At 38.4% G+C, this 19,004-nt stretch overlaps 1 protein-coding gene across 1 annotated transcript in view; it reads left to right on the top strand.

The window, feature by feature from the left end:
• LOC115629314 (neuronal acetylcholine receptor subunit alpha-7) overlaps positions 1-19,004 on the top strand; it is a 250,300-nt gene that overhangs the window by 103,733 nt on the left and 127,563 nt on the right. Inside the window, exon 2 of the mRNA XM_030525760.1 lies at positions 2,758-2,897. Coding sequence (XP_030381620.1) covers positions 2,758-2,897 — 140 coding nt within the window. The remainder of the gene's footprint in view (positions 1-2,757; positions 2,898-19,004) is intronic.

Below are 19,004 nucleotides of genomic sequence, written 5' to 3'. Positions count from 1 at the left end.
TGCATACAATTTCAATTAAAATCAATTTTTTGTTAAATAAATTATTGAACGGGGTACCAGGAGCTGTGGAGAATAATATTCACGATAAAAGGAATCTGAATCTGAATCGATGACAACGACTCTAATTGGAGGTCTGCGTGGCTGCGTCCGTTCGCTTTAATAGAGAGAAGATGGACAATTGATTTATGAATGTATGTACAAGTATAAATAAATGAATGAGGCGTGCACTATTGAAACCGGAAACTGATAAAGCAACAGTCCCGCACCAAGTATTTCTTAAAGGGAACTCCAGGAATACCAGGGCACAGGATCGAGCAATACAAGAAGCATTACACTATGTCGCGTACTTCTTTTAAGATACTCCTAAACAGATGCATGCATTTTTTTAACATTTTCCAGGCATTTTTCCTTGCAATTGCAAAAGTGTTGCCTTCCACAATTTGGCTTTTGGGCAACCTAGAATATTTTCTGTCGGTAAGCGACTCATTCAACAGGAATTGAGAGCCGTCGGTAATTTTTCAAGGTATATGCGACTACGACTCACGATTCATCGATAAAAATATTGGACAGCCGACAGTTTTAAATTATTTATCGTTTTTTCTATTTAATGCAATAATATAGACGACCTAAGAATTTACATTTTATTGGACTCCTCAATTGCTGCTCTTATCCCCTTTTAAAGATTGGTTTTGCTTCTTTTCAAAAGCCAAACCTCTTAGGTTTGAAAATAGTGCTCTAGTGCATATGTATATTAGCTACCATTGTTTCTGGTCTGCTGTAATCACTCCAACTGGCAGTTTCACAAAACGGGTTTTCATCCGGATCCATCTACCGAAGCCTCTGCATCTTCCAACCCGCCATTAATATCCAGATGTGAAGCTATTTCGAACCTTCATCATCATTTCATGATTTTGCTCCAGGCGTAAAGTTGTTTGCTGCAGTCTTCAGTATATAAACAAGAAAGGAATGCTCAACTCTTCCATACTCTGTACCCACTGCCAAAAATAAGAAACAAATTGGAAATTTTAAAAATTAATTTTAAAAAATTAAATTAATTAAATATAAATTATTAAAACATACATACATAAGTGCAAACATATGTGTAAAGTACAGAATTAAGTCAACAAACAGCAACAACAACAAAAAAGCTGCGGGCAGATATTACATTTATGGCATACAAGTATAATCACTAACTACCAAATTCGAGTGCAAAATTCCAAGATTTAGTTCAGTTATAGAAAATTGCAAATAGCGGGGTGTGGGGGGTTGTATCGGAAAAATAAACAAACTTATATTTTCTGAGATCCTTCCAGACAGATGGAAAGGCAGACGGCTATGTCGACTCGTCTTGTCACCCTGGTCAAGAATATATGTATATACTTTGTGGTGTCTGCCACGCCTCCTTCTGTGCATTACATGTACACTCTCGCACAAAGCTAATATACCCTTTGGGTACAGGGTATAGAAAATGTCCTGTTTAAGTCGTATATGTGTTATAAATTTCCAAAATTGCGCTCCATCTTCTGGATAGTGTATTCACTCTTCTCCATGTTGTTCAGAACTTTACGCAAAATATATATTTTTAAAACTCGAACTAATTTCAAATGTTTTTAATATAGAGAGCAATGGCATTTGCATTCCAAGTACATATATTGTGGTGCTATCTAAATCAGCATCTCATAAATTCCCAAGGGCGTAGGCAGGGGGGCAGGGGGGTCGTTGCGCGCCCTACAAAAAATGTTGCCATATAAAGTCGACCGCACGTTTATTATTATGACGCACTATTTCGCCTTAAAATGGATCTGAGTTGGATTTGTTGAAGTTTTTTTCATTGATCATATGCATAAATTGTTTTTTAAATGCATCGTGCATTATTTAATCAAAATTTTAATTTTTTGGCCCCCCCTTTGGTAAAAGCTGCCTACGCCCTTGTCAATTCCCATGGCCTTGTAAGCTAGATAGTTGCGATTGCCTTAAACTATTTTTATTGCACGGCCACATCCGACCCGCTTAAACGATAGGCGTGACAAAATGCGTTCTTATTCGCAATATCGAGTGAAAACTTGATGGCTCGACATGATAAACCTGTCAAGATAGGTCTGCCGCTGCTATTGTTGTTGTGACCGTGGCAGGATGTTTCAGTCCTTATGTTGTCGCTGTTGGTACATTTCCTGTTGTTGTTCTTGTTATTGGCGAGCCAATGCCACTTACTGGCCGAGCAAATTTAATTGGCGCTGCCAAGACCAGCAGCCACAGCAGAAGTAGCCGAATCGTCGATGGAACTTAACTGCCGCCACGGTGCGGGGCTCTGGAAAAATATTGAACTGTGAAGCCAGGACATCGGCTGATAACATTGTCAAGACTTCCACAGGCTAAAAGTGAGCAGAAAAACGACATAAAAGAAAACCATGGAAATGAATTTTAAAAAATGGGCAGCAGCTAGCGTGAAAAAAGGCCATCGAATTGACTCTGAAATTGATTTGCATGTTGCGGGGCGGGCTTATCGTGTGAGTGTGCATCTGTGTTGGTTCGAAGCAAAGGTGCGCCTGCAAATATCCTCATAAGTCAGCTTGAGCTATAGTAGTCTTAAGTTCTGCATTTGTAGATACATATATACTTGTATGTAGGTAGATATATGTAGTGTGACAGCGGAGGCCACATTTCACGTATGTATGTTATGCAAGTGCATTAGCAACCCAATATTGGATTCTGGTCTATTCGTACTTCACTCTAATGCTTTCCCCTCTCTAATTTCAGTGTGCAATGCTGGCCCGCATGAGAAACGTTTGCTGCACGCGCTACTCGACAACTATAATAGCTTGGAGCGGCCTGTGGTCAATGAATCCGATCCATTGCAATTGAGTTTCGGTCTAACACTCATGCAAATCATTGATGTGGTGAGTAATAATATGCTGATGCTGTTGCTGTTGCAGCTTTAGTTGCATGGTTGCATGGTCACTTGGTGTGCAGGTTGTTGCACAAATATTCATTGCTGGTAAGCCAGCAATTTGTGGCTACCTAACATTCTGTGACAGAGCTTCTCAATACTCCTAAATACCCTGCACCCATTACATAAAACAGAAGTGAAATGTAACTAAATTTAGTCAATTAAATTAAATTAATTAAACATAAAATATAATTATAAACAAAACTCGAACGCCGAAATTTATGTACAGTTGCATTGTACATCAGAAATTCGCATCGAGGCTTTGTCGATGAGCGTCTATGAGCGTGAGCGTGTGGGTGTCTTTGTGTTCAGTACAGAGTAGAGTAGAACACGGGCCGTGTCTTCGGTGTGCGTGTGCATTCGTGTTTGTGCGTGTTCGTGTTGAGCCAAAAAAGCACGACTAAACACGCACGTGCAAACACGAAAAAACAATAACTAACATGAAAAAATTAAAAACTAAAGTAACAAAAAGAACAAATATTGAACAAATAATCGCAATGTATCGATAATTCGATCGCTTTTAGCATTTGTTCAGTAAATATTTGGAGTTATTATTAAATCAACCTTTTAAGGATATTTTAAGCATTTCTCAAATTCCGATAAAAAGGCTAACGTAGTTTTCACATTACAGTCGATACAAGCTGAAATAAATGAAGGCTTAAATAGCGATGTAATATTTGAATCAGAAACCCAAGCACCAAGTCATCACGACTTTTTTGAAAATCTAATAATTTAAAAAAAATAAACTAGGCAGGTCAAGAATAGATATTGAAATAGATAACTATATAGGTAGTGCTGTTGATTCAAGAAATTCAGTGTTATATAATATAAACGAATAAACGCTAATACAAACATCAAGACATGTGTTTACTATATCTGCAAGCAAATGACCGATTTTTTCCACTTCTGGAGAAAAAAACTTAAACTTGCTCTGCTTAGGGCTTAGGGGGAACCTAAATAGCAAGTTTGGTTCTTTTAACGCCTATACTTTCTGAAATCCTTGCGTTCACTCAGACGGACAAGCAGACGGGCAGACGGACATGGCTATATCGACTCGGCTTGTCATGCTGATCAAGAATATATATACTTTGTGGGGTCTCCCACGCCTCCTTCTGTGTGTTCCATGTACACTCGCACAAAACTAATATACCCTTTGACACTTTGGGTACAGGGTATAAAAATTATAAAAAGCATCTTACTTGTATAAGCTAGAAAAGCCTAAGAAGGAGAAATCAAATCAAATAATCAAATTACAATAATATATAATTAACGCCTCTGACCCGGTGGGGGAATATTATTTGCCCTTCGGCTAGCTGTGCCCCGTCTCTCAGCCAAGTGTGGTCAGAGGCGTATAAAATAGATCTACCGGTATAAAAAAACAAAAACTTAACTGGGAGAAGAAGCTTCTCTATTTAGAACGTAATTTTGCAAACTGTTTTGTTATTATCAAAATACTGACATTTTTACATTTTGTAGGCTAGATCAATGTTGATTTTAAAAAGTGAGGAGTAACTGATTGAGAACACTTAACGCTTCAACGTCCACTATCTTTTGATTAACATTCATACTCGTATTTAAATAAGAAATTGAATATGTTTTACAATGAAAAATGAATTGGGTATGGAAATATTCATTTGTACTTTACAATGTTTTTTTATTTTATTTTATTTTATTTTTTTTTTTTTTGAGTGTGGCCCACAAAAAGTGAGTGTGAGACTTGACTGCTTATTTTAAAGTGGCTCAGAATAATCTGATATTTAATCGAAAGCCGCTCACTGTATCATATACTTGTAGCTGCCACAGAAATGATTGGAACAGCGAAGTTTCTTTGCGTTGATTGACAGTAGCGGCAAAGGGGATTCAAGTGTTGCGTGCGACTTTAACCTTCTACTCATGGTCTTCCATGAGAGCTACCGGATTTTGTATTTTATATATTTTATTATATTTTATTTTATATTTATTCTAGAGCTACGAAGCGACTGCTTACCACCTTTAACTTATTGCTATTACATACATTCAAATACAAATGTGTGCATCTAATTTATTGCATACTTGCCACTAGTTGACACCCGTCGCCAGACGCTTAAGCATGGCGCATCGTTATCATTATCGTCATAGCCATCATCATCATCATCAGCATCATCATCATCATCTCGATTGCCGTCAGTGTCGAAAGGCAGATGATTAATTTGAAATGTCACGTTGTTTGGCAGCTGTCGCTGTTGCGTTTAAACGCTAATTTCTGATTTGATGGTAGGCCATGGAGTATGCCTTCGCCATTTTGTAGAGTAGTTTTGTAGAGCCGCCGATGTTGGTTGTTCCTGATGGTCCTGATGGTGTTGTTGTTTTTGTTGTTGTTGCCAGAGTGACAGCAATGTCGTTGGCTTTGCCATTTCGGTTTATGTGACACATGTGGCCCACTCAGAAAGGCGGCAATCGAGCGACAGACGGGCACATCGTCTGACTGTGCGTGTTTGTATCTGTGTGTGTGTGTGTGTGAGTGTTTGCGTGTGTTTTTTCGACAGCAAAATGCCATTTTATGCCATTTTTCATCATATCTCGGCAGCAGTTCGTTTCGCGTTGTCCTTTTCTGTACCTTTCCTTATGCCATTTAAAGCTAAAAGCTGAACTCAGCTGACAGTCAACAAACATTTTGGCAAACGATGCCACGACATCAATATTTCTGTGCATTGACTTTACTTTACGCTCTAAGCGTACATATCTACATATAGTATACAGAATATAGTATATAGTATGTATTAATATACAGATGCGACTGTGCTTGGTGTGTATGTGTGTGTGTGTGTTTGTGTGTGTGTGTATGTGTGCGTATCTACACTACGTACATACACTTTACTGCCAACAACAACAGCATTAAGCGTTTGCGAGGAAGCGCAAACAAAATTATGGCATGAGTGCACATTATTGCCATTAGGCAGAAGTGCCAAGTTGTGTGCGCAAGTGTAAAGGATTATGTGTGTATGTGTGGTCTTCATTTCTATGCATGAATTAATGGCCACTATGCCAAACGACGACACACTCGTAAACTGGCAGCGACACTTCTTACGAAATTAAAAAACAACAATAGCAAAAACAAAAGGACGCGACAAAGAGCCCCCAGAAAATATGTTTAATGTCAACTTCTGGTCGCGTTAAGTTCGCGCTCGCAGCTGCTCGCCGTGCTCAATGGCGCGTGACGAAGATGTCGGGTCTAAAGTGTGTGATAAATTTCATTGAAATTTCACCAAACAACAATTTCCAACAACGCCAGCAAAAGAACAACAGTTATTAATGTAAGCGACTGCGAGCTTGCCAATCATGGCGTACCCGAAATTAGCGAAAAGCTGTAAAGGCAACCTAACAAAAAAAAAAAACTTTTATTTAGAGATGGACCCAAACATCGCATCACGCTTAAAAAAACAAACACAATACCCTATACTTGAGTGCTACAGGAGTATACTAGGTTTGTGCAAAGTGTAACACGCAGAAGGAGGCGTGGCTCTGCCACAAAGTATATATGTACATAATTGTATTCCTCATCAGCTTTCGTGTGTCTCTTGGAATTTCAATATTCAATTTCATTATTCAATAATTCTATTGATTAGCCACGTGCTAATTTTTATTATGGCAATAGCAGCACTGAATAAAGATATAGTACTAGCTGATAACATAAACTCTTTCCATGACTTGCCAACAGTTGTTATTATTGTACTTAAAGTTCAAGTTTAGTTTTTAACAAATTAAAATTAAAATTCCGACCGTTCTGCGGTTATATATCTTTGCATTATGGATTTCGTCGTGTTACACTTTCACCATTTCTGGGTATCATTATAGGATAATGATTGTTCTTTGTTTGCTTCATCTGAATTAAATTAAATTAAATAAATTTTAGGCAAATTATTTAAATATTTGTGAGTTTTTTTCATACAACAAAAGAAATAAACCCTCACGCACATTTTTAAACGAAAGCATAAGTGTAATTAAAATGATTATTAATGAAATTAAAGATTCTTATAAATGTTGAGGATGGTGCCAACATTTTAATTTCTAATTAATTTCCAGAATCCAGAACCAGTCCTGACTCCACAATGTGTTTATATTTTTTTTTATCAGTATAGACGTGTCTCTCTAGACCAATACGCCTGTCCGTCGGAAGTATACACGATAGAGCAACTAAAATAAATATGGGAATTCCCATATGCCCCATGTTGATTCACAGAAGATGTACCCCTACTCCCCATCAATTAGTTCTGTTCTTTCGCATAAATATTTTAAATATACATATGTATAAATGAAATAATTAATCGTTGAGTTTATTTAACAAATTTAATGACTGTCCACGATGGACCGTTTTAAATAAAAACACACTGTTGATAAAAAAAAAAAAAAAAAACAAATGTATATCTAAAACATCTAGAGTCATCAAAAGAAACGTTTAAGTTTCTATCCCATGCGCCCTGTAATTCATCAAAGTTTAAATAATTTCTGATCTGCTTCAACACTCTACTAGTTTTAATTATTTATTATGCTTTAAAATACTGGAATCAGAAACAATCAATTGCTTTAAACTTTTCACGCCATTCACGCTCACATCATTCGACAGCTTCCACTCGAGACTCCATACGTTCTGCCACACATTCCCTCCAAAACCTGCCCCAAGGCAGTGCATATGCAAGAGTCTGCGGCTTAGTTGCGGCTTGTGTGGCGCTAGTTGTGGCATCATCGCATATTTTTAGCTTCATTTTGAATAACTTGGCGTAAATTCAATAAAAGCGCCTGTGTGGCATTAATAATAATAACACCATCATGATCAGCAGCAGCAGCAACAGCAACAGCAACAGCATTTCAGATGATAATAATATTAATGAGCCATCCATACAAAAATCGATTTAATTAATTTGTCAGCAAATTGGCAAGTTTTTAACCATTATGCGAGCCTGCCACATAGGCTTACTACTTACACCAGCTTACCAGTAATTAGGCAAAATTGTGAGATAAATCAAAAATGAAAACCACGGATAGGGAGCGATGAGAAGTGCAAAGGCAGAGCGCACTTAAAGGCCAATCCACGAAACAAGTCAGCGCCCTCCGTTTTGCTGTAGCAGTTTCTGGTGTTGCGGTTGCCTTTTTTTGTTGTCGCGTAGATGTCTCAAGTTCATTTTATAATACAGAGCAGAAAAAAAAGAGGGAGAGGAAACCGCAGAAAATGACAAAGAGCGCGGAAATGATAAAGTCACTGCTGTCCTTCTTTCAGCCGTTGTTGTTGTTGCTACCGCAGTAGCTCTTACATACTTCGAGCTCTTACGTACTACTGGCAGCTTCGACAATTTTTGTTGGTCTCCGAAACTGATAAAGTGAGCCACAACCTCAGCCGCAGCCGCAGCCGGAGTCGCAGTCGATGTCGATGTCATTGTTGATGTTGAAGTCAAAGAATGCGCTAATTAAAAGAGGCGCTGCCTCTTCTCCTCTCTCCATTGCGCAAACAGTTTTCGATTACAAAAGCAGACTAGCTGGATGGCGGGCGGGCGGGTGTTGAGACAAGTGGCTAGTGGGAAGTGGGGAGGTGCTTGATTTAAATGCGATGCAGAGATGAGAAGGTGCCGGATTGAAGACGAGAGAACAGACACGCAGAAAAATAGACAAGCACACTAAAAGACTGCTAGCTACATATACGCGTACAGACAAGTAAACAAAGCCGCAGCGTTAAGGGGCACACATACATTTAAGCAGACACAGACACTGGAGTACAGTGAAAGAAATTTCTACACTCTTTAATTACTATTACTATTAATATGAAACTTCATTGGGTTTACCAAAATTAATAAAATAAAAATGATTAAGATCATAAAATTTGAGTATTATATTTTTTTTTTTTTTTGAATTAATTTTTTCCCACATATCGTGTAACTGCTATAAGGGCCCGATTATATTTTGCGAACTTATCTATTCATGCGCTTGCCAATTAGAAAGCTTAACTTGTAAATGCATTTTATATATGCCAAATAAATCTTATATATATTAGAATGACCTAACATATATATGTACTTCCTATTTGTTTTTACTTAGTAATTACATTTCCAAACTTACGGTTGCCAAGTAAATTTAAATTGTGCAAACATATTTTTGATCAAAATCGGAGATTGTTTTTTCATTTTGCTTGGTAAAATATGGAAGTGTTTTGGGACTATTCACTTAAAAATGGAATACAGGAGCTTGGGCGACTATATACTACGCAGAGCCTGAACTCAAACAGTCGCATGAGCTGCCCGACTAATATGGTATGCTCCAGGCGGAAGTATTCGCCATAAGAAATGCTGCTTAAGAGATTCTACAGTTACAAAATACTCCGTGGACAGCCAGGCAGCTTTTAAATACTTGCTGGCGTCCATTATCTCCTCAAAAACTGCACGAAGGAAGGAATAGAACTAGCCCAGCCGGAGCACTTACCCATTTCACTGAGAAAGTTCCATAACAAATAGGAGCATTAAGCTTGGATAAAAGCTAGTGAGCAATGGAATAATATTGCCTAACTATAAAATCGAGCGTACAATGTGCATAGGTAGAGACGAGTAACTCACCAAACTCCTCCTGCAACTCCAGATAAAGGATAATAGACCTACATCACATACTGAGGCATCAAAATGCTCCCCTGACGCTCCCCCATTGCCGGCGTTCGGAAAACATAGCAAGGTGCTAACGGAACAATAAAACAACATCCGCAAACACTGACGACCAATCTGGTCTACGGCTTTACCTAACCTTTACTAAAAGGAAGCAAATTTGAGCGAAGTAGCAATCGTTTTTGTATCAAAAACCCAACTCATATTACTTCAACTGTTTTGATTTTCTCCAAGTGCAGCCGTTGCAGTCATTTAAATACTGGTTTACTTATACTATATTTTCGTTTGTCTATTTGTGTGTGTGGTATGTGCTTGTGCGTGTGCTGCTAGCCATTTTCATTTAATTAGGAATTCTCTTCGAAACTTAAAGCCAAAACTTGATTTGATTACTAATTAAGGCAGCGGCAGTTGTTAAGCCAGTTAATAATGTTCGCCAAGGCCCAAATTGGCGCTAGCTATGGCACTGAACATCAGTGGCAGCGGCAGTGACAGAAACAGTGGCAGTGGCAGTAGCAGCGAGAGCTGTTGTTGTGCACTTGACAGTAATGTTGCATGTCTGGGGACTTGGACGATGGACGATGGCCGATGGACGCTGAACACTGGCTAGTGGTTTTGTGATTCTATTTTATATAGCGACACTTTTACTAACTCCACTTCACTCAATTAAGTTTTTCCTCTGCTCCCTCGATTCCATCCTCCGCCACCTCCACCTCCACCACATCGCGCATCCCCTTTCGCTGCTCCTCGCTCCACTAACTAGACACTTGTGCTAAAAGCATTGCATTGTTTGATAGTAAGTAATAGCGTAGCATACTTTTGGGAGCGGGGCATATGCAGGCGTGTATTCGAGTCTATTCGAGTACTCGTATATGGGTGTGTTGGTGCATGTGTGCATGTGTGTGTGTGTGTGCGTGCACAAGTAAATTACGTACATAAATCACATGATAAGTGATGTTTTTTCTTCTGTGCCTTGGGTGCTCTTTTCTTGCCAGCGGAGCAGCTAACCCGCAATCAGAGAGCCAACCATGATGCAAGCAACGTAAAATCTTTGTCAACGCTTTTGTGGCTGTGGAAATGGGTGTGTGTGTGTGTGTGTTTGTGGGAACACCCACTGCTTAAGCTGTAAACACATACATACACATACATACACATACAAATGCACAGACATACATACTCGTATAGTATATGCTTACTTGCACTTGCGGTTGCACATTTCTTTGTTAAGTTCAGTCAAACATAAATTTCTTAAGATTTGCCAACGGCAGCAACGGCGTCAACTTGAACATCTTATATACTATAAACACAGACACGAGTATATGCATGCATGTCTGTATGTGTGTGTGTGTGTGTGTGTATGTGTGAGCGTGAGGCTTCGCCTGCATGTAATACTTTCAGCGCATATTGCATTCGGTGCTTGCGATTTAATTTTTATTTTTCGCCACTGCTTTTGCTGCTCACCTAGTTGCACACATAGATATTATATATATATATATAGTACACATAGATATAATATATATATTATGTATATAATTTTATTTTTCATTTTTTCATATAAACCTCTTTTTAATATTTTTCAGCACTTTTGTTGCACTTGCCGTTTAATGCGCTCGTTGCACAGCAAAAGTGACAACGAATGAGACGTTAAATTGCACGACAAGCTGCACCCACACACACCCATACACTTAAACAACCACACACTGGCACGCAGCGTACGCTGCGTATGAGTGATTTTATGGCAATCTCTCTGCGCAAAAAAGTATGCAACATAATTTTGTCGCACTTGACTTTGTGGCGCAGTCTTTTCAAGGCGTTTGGCTTGCTTTCTTCCTTGACGTTGACAAGAATGCTGCCGTTGCCGTTGCCGCTGCCGCTGCCACTTCCACGGGTTCTGCTCTTGCTGTTATTGTTGCTGATGATGATGGCGATGTCTCCATAGCCGCTGCCCTAAGCCTTTTCTCCATTCTCGAATTTTTTCATGAGCCCAGCCCACACCAATGTCTTAGAGGTTTTGGCTCCTTCCCACACAAAGTGACACTCTGCTCCTTCGGGGACAAGTGTAGCAATACAGTCCGTACATAATCGCATTTGTTGCATTGAGTTTGGCACTTGAAATGTGTCACTAAAGTTCTGTTATATTTTTTATTTACAGCTTTTGCCTCTTCTCTTATACTCGTTAGCCTTTCAGCTCGTACATACTAGTATAAACGTGGGGCGGGCAATGGCTTGTTGTTGGTTAACTTATAACAACTTTTTGCAAAATTAATACTTTGGTCAAACTTTTGTTGCTTCTTTAGATATGTGATATGTGGTCTTTTAAAATAAATATAAGTATGTGTGTGCACACATCATAGAGACCAGCTCTACATCATATTAAATAATTTCACATATTTTGTGTTTATCTGCAATATACGAAATCTTTATCATATCTGCTTTTTGTGTTTATGTAGCGGAGGAGTTTCTTATACTACCCTAAATGTGATCTGCGGTTTTTTATTTTGTATATTTTATCTTGCATATTTAAGTATAACAGATAATTGATAATTTAAGTCTTTGATTGATGACATAAAGATCTTTTTTAAAAGTGTAAAATACTTGTTGAAATTATACGTTTAAGCTTCTTTATCCATAAAAATTTGGGGATTACGAAATTATATTCTTTTTAGATATAGAGAACATCTGGAAGCACGACAGCCCACACTTTTGATTGTATTGAAGTAGGATAAGTTTGTAGACAGGAACCAGGTGCTTCCCCGATCTTGCTGTAGCTTTGTAGCTGAAGCAGTTCGTCGCTTTCGAGTGAGTGAATAAATAAGACGTCTCTTTCTAATTATACCTCGTGTTTGATTTACCGTTGCATTTTCCCTTCCACAGGATGAAGCAATGCAATTATTAATTTAAGTCCGCCACAAAACTTAGTTAGTTATTGTTCAGTAAAAAGTTTTCAAGCCCACACAACCTTAAAGCAGCGCTTGGCGCATTCCTATAGTAACATCAATTCTTATAAAAGTAAACAATTATAATGAATACATAGAAAAAATGCTTCTATTGCTTATATGCTTACAAGTACATTTCAAAAGTGTTCTGTGCTGCAATGCAATGTATTTTTAAACAAAAAAGTCTTTTGACCAATGCACTAAATTATTCTGTATAATACAAATAATTCCTGCACTCGTATAACGCAATAATTGTCATATCATAAGTCCTGGTTTCTAGACTGATTGAACCTTTTTGTTTGACATAAACCTGCTTTGAACAAAAGGCAACACATGAACAGCAATTGCTGCAAATGAAAATCATAAACACGTGTGAAGCCTTTCATATGACTTGTAAATTTGCTTTCGCACTCCCAAAACAGACGCAAAATTACCTAATGGTAATGCTATGTATATACTATAAAAATATATATATACGAGTATATGTATATATTGGGATGAACATCGATTCATTCATGTTGTGGCTCCGGATAAGTCTTGGCAATGCGTACGGGAAGCAAACTCGATTTTACTGTCGCGCCACAGGGAGGGCGCGACATAGGCAGACTCGAACTCGAAGAAAGCAGAAAAAAACACGTAAATTCTATTTTCATTTCCACTGCCAACTGCCACACTCAGTCGTCGAGAGTCGAGAGTCGGCAGTCGGCAGTCGACTACTGCGAGCTAAATCATATTCACTTGCAGGAACAACAACAGCTAGGCTTCTGTATTCGCCTTTACTTGGTCTTGCCTCTTAGCTCATGTCTTTTTGCGCTTGCCTTTTAAAGTAATTTTTATGATATTTTGAGTACAGTGTGTTTTTGATGCTTCTGCTGTCGCTTCTGTTGCTTTTCCTGCTTCTACTACTGTTGTTTTATTTCACAATTTGTCGGCATTTATGTATGAAACACAACCGCAAATGCCGCAGTCGACAGGAGAATAGCTCCAAACACAGCCCCCACTACTGATACCGCACCCCAACCGACCCAATCATTGCATGGAGGGCTTTTGTTGCTTTACGCTCAAAATCCCAGCTAGATGAAGTCCATAATACCGAAAAATACGAAATATTTGTATCCGTTTCCGGTCGGCTGCCATTGCCGGTTACATTTCAAAGCTACTTGTATGTGTAAGTTTATGTTTATGTATACGTATACGTGTATGTGTATGTGTGAGTGTGAGTGTGTCTGCGTCTGTGTCAGTTAGAGCCGCCTGCCATTTAAGCAATAAGACGTGGGGCTCTCAAAAGATTTTGGTTACTTTCTGTGCGGCATACATACTCGCATACGAGTGTGCCGCGTACGGAAGGTATGTGAGTGTATGTTAGAGTGTGTGTACGTGTTGCCTTCGCTTTATTATTTGCGCAAGCTATTTTCCACAGTTTTGTACGGGTCTCATTTTTATTTTTACTTGTGCGTATCTTCAAGCGGCCTCCATCCTATCGCCCTCGCTCCCATTACCCCTGCGCTTCCCTTAAGCGACGCACTGCGGCTTGATCCTTTGCTTGCAACATTTCAATGCACATCACGTCGCGCACCTCATGAATTGTTGCAAGGAAATCACTGTGTGACGCTGGTAATAATACCCATATACACACACAAATACACACACACACACACGAATGTACACACTACGCCACTACAACATGAAACCACAATTTTCAACATTTACATACAGTAGTTAACAGAGTTAACTGAAAAGAATTTGGAAAGTACATTAAAAAATCTCTTCTTCCGCTCATAAAAAATAATAATGTCTTAATTCAAAAGTAAACAATTCCTAAACAAATTTAAGGCCTTAGGGCGATCAGTGAAACAAGATTATAGTCGATAAATACATAGCAGTAGCTATGTGACCTCAAAACTAAGTTAAACCCAGGACTGGGTACAAAGCAGATCATTTTCTTCAAACTTCGTCTGCACATTTAGCAGAACCAGAACTGTGTATGCTATACCATACTGATTTCTCACTATCATATCTTTCATAAGAAAGTGTTTTTAAATTATTTGGCATTTGCCAAACTCGTATATACACGTATAAAACAATTTTTCTAAAGGCCAGCCTCTTGCAGATTGTAGACACTTGATTTGCGACCCCAAGCGATTAATTTGGTTTTTTTTATGAGCCCACAACACATATCCGATTTTGTTTTATTGCTTTGCCTTGTGCTGATTACGCGCGTTTATCACGAGCCGAAGACATGTTTAACACACACGTGCATAGTTAAGCATAGATAGGATCAAAGAATATGTGTGTGTGTCCGTTTTAAAATGTGTACAAATTGAGGCTCACACAGCTGCTGCCGGTAGGCATAGCGACTATCATAATACTACTTGTACATACGAAGTCCAGATTCATACTGCACTGACACGGCATATAGAGATAATACGTTTGACCATCCTTTTCAGTTTAATCTTCCGCTTGTGGGTCCAAACATGATTTTTTTTTAGCTATGAATGTAAGTAATCGCAACCGATTAATACTCTATGGTACAATCTGGAGCGAATGCTGTAACCCCAAAAATTGTAAAGAATATTTTGGGGACGCAATACAATAATAAATAACTCATCAATAAAATTCGTTTGTATGCTATTTGCTTTAGGTATAATTTTATACCCATGTCCAAGAAATAGAATAACCAAGTTTTCCTATGAGCAATAAAAGACGAGTTTGAGTTTCCGTAACAGCTTCTCAATACCCCTAAATACCCTGTACTCACTACACAAAAAAATAATAATAATAACAAAAAATATGCTATTTAATATTTGTAAATTTCATTTAAAAAAAATATGTTATACATAATACAATCCCTTTCACCCTTTGAGTACAGGGTATACAAATAAAATAAAATAAATTATAAATGTAACTTAAAAATGATCCACATCTTTGTTGTAATTAAATGTTTTCAATCAAGAGAAAAGAACTAAGTACGCTCTTCAAAGTCTCTTTGCTGTCAATATACGTGTACTAGCAGAACTCTTTTGTGATGGCTCTACTACCTGCAGATTTCTTATAGAACACTTTCAAGGTGGGCTTCATAAGTCATCAATTGTGCCAATTAACGAGCAGTTGCGGCCACACGCAAACACCGACACAGAAACATACATACACACATACACATACAACCAACCACAATTGCACAGAGAGTTGTAGAGCACATTAACAGTCCTAATAAAGTTGTATTAATTACAAAACTGTCCGCACAACTTGATGGCGTTCAATCAACAGCTACAGCAAGAAGAACAACAACAGCAGCAGCAGCAGCAACAGCAACAACAACATTAAAAGGAATGTTCATACCTAGTCGTAGCCATATAGAGTGGCACACACTCGTGTTCGTGCATAACAACTTAATGCCTCACATTTCTAATTGGCAATTAACATGATGTGCCATTTTATAACAAATGGCCAGTCGGCCCAACAGTCCCGAGAAAGCGCTCTTCGCACAGGACGGTTCATATCCCAACAGATGGCGCTACATCGATGTTGGGGGTAGACCAGCACTGGTGCATAGCTCCTACCTTCTGGCTGGCTGGCTGGCTGACTGGCTGCCTGGCTGTCTGGCAGCTACTGCTTATGTGTGCCTTTGTAATTATATTTGTAGGTGACTGTGTGTGTGCGTGTGTGTGTGAGTGTGTGCATTTGCGAGTGCATGACAGCTCTGGCTGCAGCTTCCCATGCCGGAAACTGTGTAAAGTTGAGACTCTGCCGTCAACTGTTGACACTTTATGTGACGAAATAATAACGTCTATGTGCTCTACAACTAATTTGTGTTAATGTGCGATGCCTACCACATAGAAATACTTCCCCTCCATATATGTATGTGCACTATACGTGTATGTCTTCAGACGGTCGTGTAATTGGCTTTGCAGGCTTCCTTCTGGTTAGACCCAAAACCAAACCACACAATGCGCACCAAAGCTTGACACAAAGTGACAGTTTGAGTTAAATGAATGCTGAAAATAAATACACCATCACATACATTCGCACAAATAAATACAAATATACTTACGAGCAGAGGAAAATATTCTGCTCAAGCTGTAAGCTGTAAGCTCTAAGCTGTTAGCTGTGAGTGCTGAACAAAGAGTACTAGAAAGTGAAAAGTAATAAAAAAAAATACGAGTACTGGCTGCCATGGCCAGCCATGCCTGAGGATTAACAGGAAGGCAGTGCAGGCAACTCTTAAATACCCTGTAGACAGCCCTACAAAAGCACCCTATTCTTAATATTTCTAAAAGAAAAAAATTAAATAAAAAAAAAACAAACTTGTCGCCTCTCGAACCTGTAGAAGAATCTAGATACATGTTTGGAAATTCTGGCTTTTATACCTTCTGATATCCTTGTGTTCATACAGACGGACGGACAGACATGGCTTCAACAACTCGTCCTCTCATACTGATCATGAATAAGTATACTTGGAGGGTCTGCCACTCCTCCTTCTGGTTACATACATTCTCACTAAGCTAGTATACCCTTTTAGCCTTTGTATGCAGGGTATACACGTATGTAAAAACGTTTCCATGACTTCATTTTGTTGCCATGACAATAAAAGCACCTGATGGGTGAGCATAGAGAGCAAGATGTGCGAGCTAACACATATCAATTATCTTTTATATAACAGTGCCAATGAACCTTTAAGCATATAAAGTCAACCAGTCAGCAGTTCAAGAGATAAAATTATAATTACATAACAAATAAGCTAAGCGGATTAAACATTTGTTTGAATGTTTGAAATATATACCTCAGGGAAATAAGCATATGTGTTTTAAAAAAAAAAAAATATTATGAACAAATCGAACAAGTCAAAATCGTTATTTTCAATTTGTAGTGCTAATGATTAAATAACCTAACTTTCACAGGGCTTAAACTTCAAATGTTGTTGTACCGGGCAAGATGTTGAAAGATGACGATAGAGTTGCACCTGAAGTTGCGGTCGAAAAATCCCCCAGGATACTCAAATTTATAAGTTGAGCTAATGCAATCGCTAATAACCGTATCATAATGTTATCATCAAAAAACATATCAAATAAAATCCAGTTTGTGATTATGAGTTCGTATGCCAAGTTGTATAATGATGGGCCGATTTAACAAGAAGTTATGACCATGTATATCATCTTTCCAAAATTTGTGCTTTTCAGCAAGTGCTAAAAAGTGCGCTCCGGCGGCGTGGAAGTAGCTTAGGTACTGGCTCTTCGGAAGTGTATTTAACGTTTATCTTTTCAACTAACATTTGGTGGCCCGTCCTCTAGTAATATGAGAATCAGAGTTCTAAATAAAGTTTGTTATTGTGTTTCGATGGCTCTGAAAGCTATATAATTTATTTAATTAAACCAAACATTTGTGCTCATATACTTCTATCACTGAGCTATAATCAATACCTATGAGAAGTAAAGCTTTTTATGAATGACTTGTGTCAACATCGATTACTATCTATCCATACCATCTTATTCAATTGCTCTTCTGGATTAGGTATTCTTCTGTAGCTATTAGTAGATAATAAAGAATTTATTGTGCGGGTATGGTCTAGCACGTTCGCTTTCATAACAGATATGCACGACGCCAGGAGGAAGAGAAACCAATCGAATCATAATTTTATCGAACCTGAGGAGGAAATATTTTTGGCCTGGTATGGATGAAGTTATAAGTTATTATTGAATTCATAAATTACCAATTGCCATTTCAAGAGTGCATTCGGGATCAAAGGATTGTTGGGTCGCACCCTTCAGTTCCCCCTTTCGCTGTTCTATCACTGCCACATTGATAATAAAGTGCTTGTTCTATTGGAAGGAATTATACATGTCTTTTTATGATTTTGATTAATACATGAAAACTTAGAAGGAGAAAAATTATTTAAAACCATTTTACCTTACTGTAGCTTTATAGGCTTTGGTCAACTGAACTGAAATGGCAGCTCGCTTCGTCGAGCCAAAAAGCTGAATGGCCGAAAGGCAGATTTCCCTTCCATTAAATAAAAAGACGATCATCACACACTTGTGCTCGACAATTATTTCATAAATAAACACAAACATATTGTATATTTGTATTAATAAAATAAACAAAGCCGCAATATATCAATGGTCATGACGTCGACGTGAACATGGACGAAAACAAAGCAATGAATATGGCGTTGATTGCTAATGAATTCATAATTTGGCGTGTTGTTTTTGACAACAACACCAATACCAAGGATAAGAATGGTAAATGCCGCAGCTGACATTTGGCGCTGACACCAGTCACCAATACAGAGAGGGGTTGCTGGGGTTGGGCGTGTTGGAGGGGTTGCGAGGAGCGATGGAGCAATGGAGAGGAAACTGCGAGTCTGACAATGTTGAAACAATTAAATATGAACGAAGGCACGTCCCTGAAATGTGTCGAGACACTCTCGCATATTAAATTACAGCTTGACAACTACTATACAGGAACCACGCACACACCCGCCCACGTACACCCACACACATACACCCA

Source organism: Scaptodrosophila lebanonensis, unplaced genomic scaffold, assembly GCF_003285725.1.
Source record: "Scaptodrosophila lebanonensis strain 11010-0011.00,11010-0021.00 unplaced genomic scaffold, SlebRS2 tig00000138-arrow-arrow-pilon, whole genome shotgun sequence".
In the NCBI taxonomy this organism is placed as follows: domain Eukaryota; kingdom Metazoa; phylum Arthropoda; class Insecta; order Diptera; family Drosophilidae; genus Scaptodrosophila; species Scaptodrosophila lebanonensis.
The sequence above is the reverse complement of the archived record's forward strand: the minus strand, read 5'-3'. Positions and strand labels throughout refer to the sequence as shown.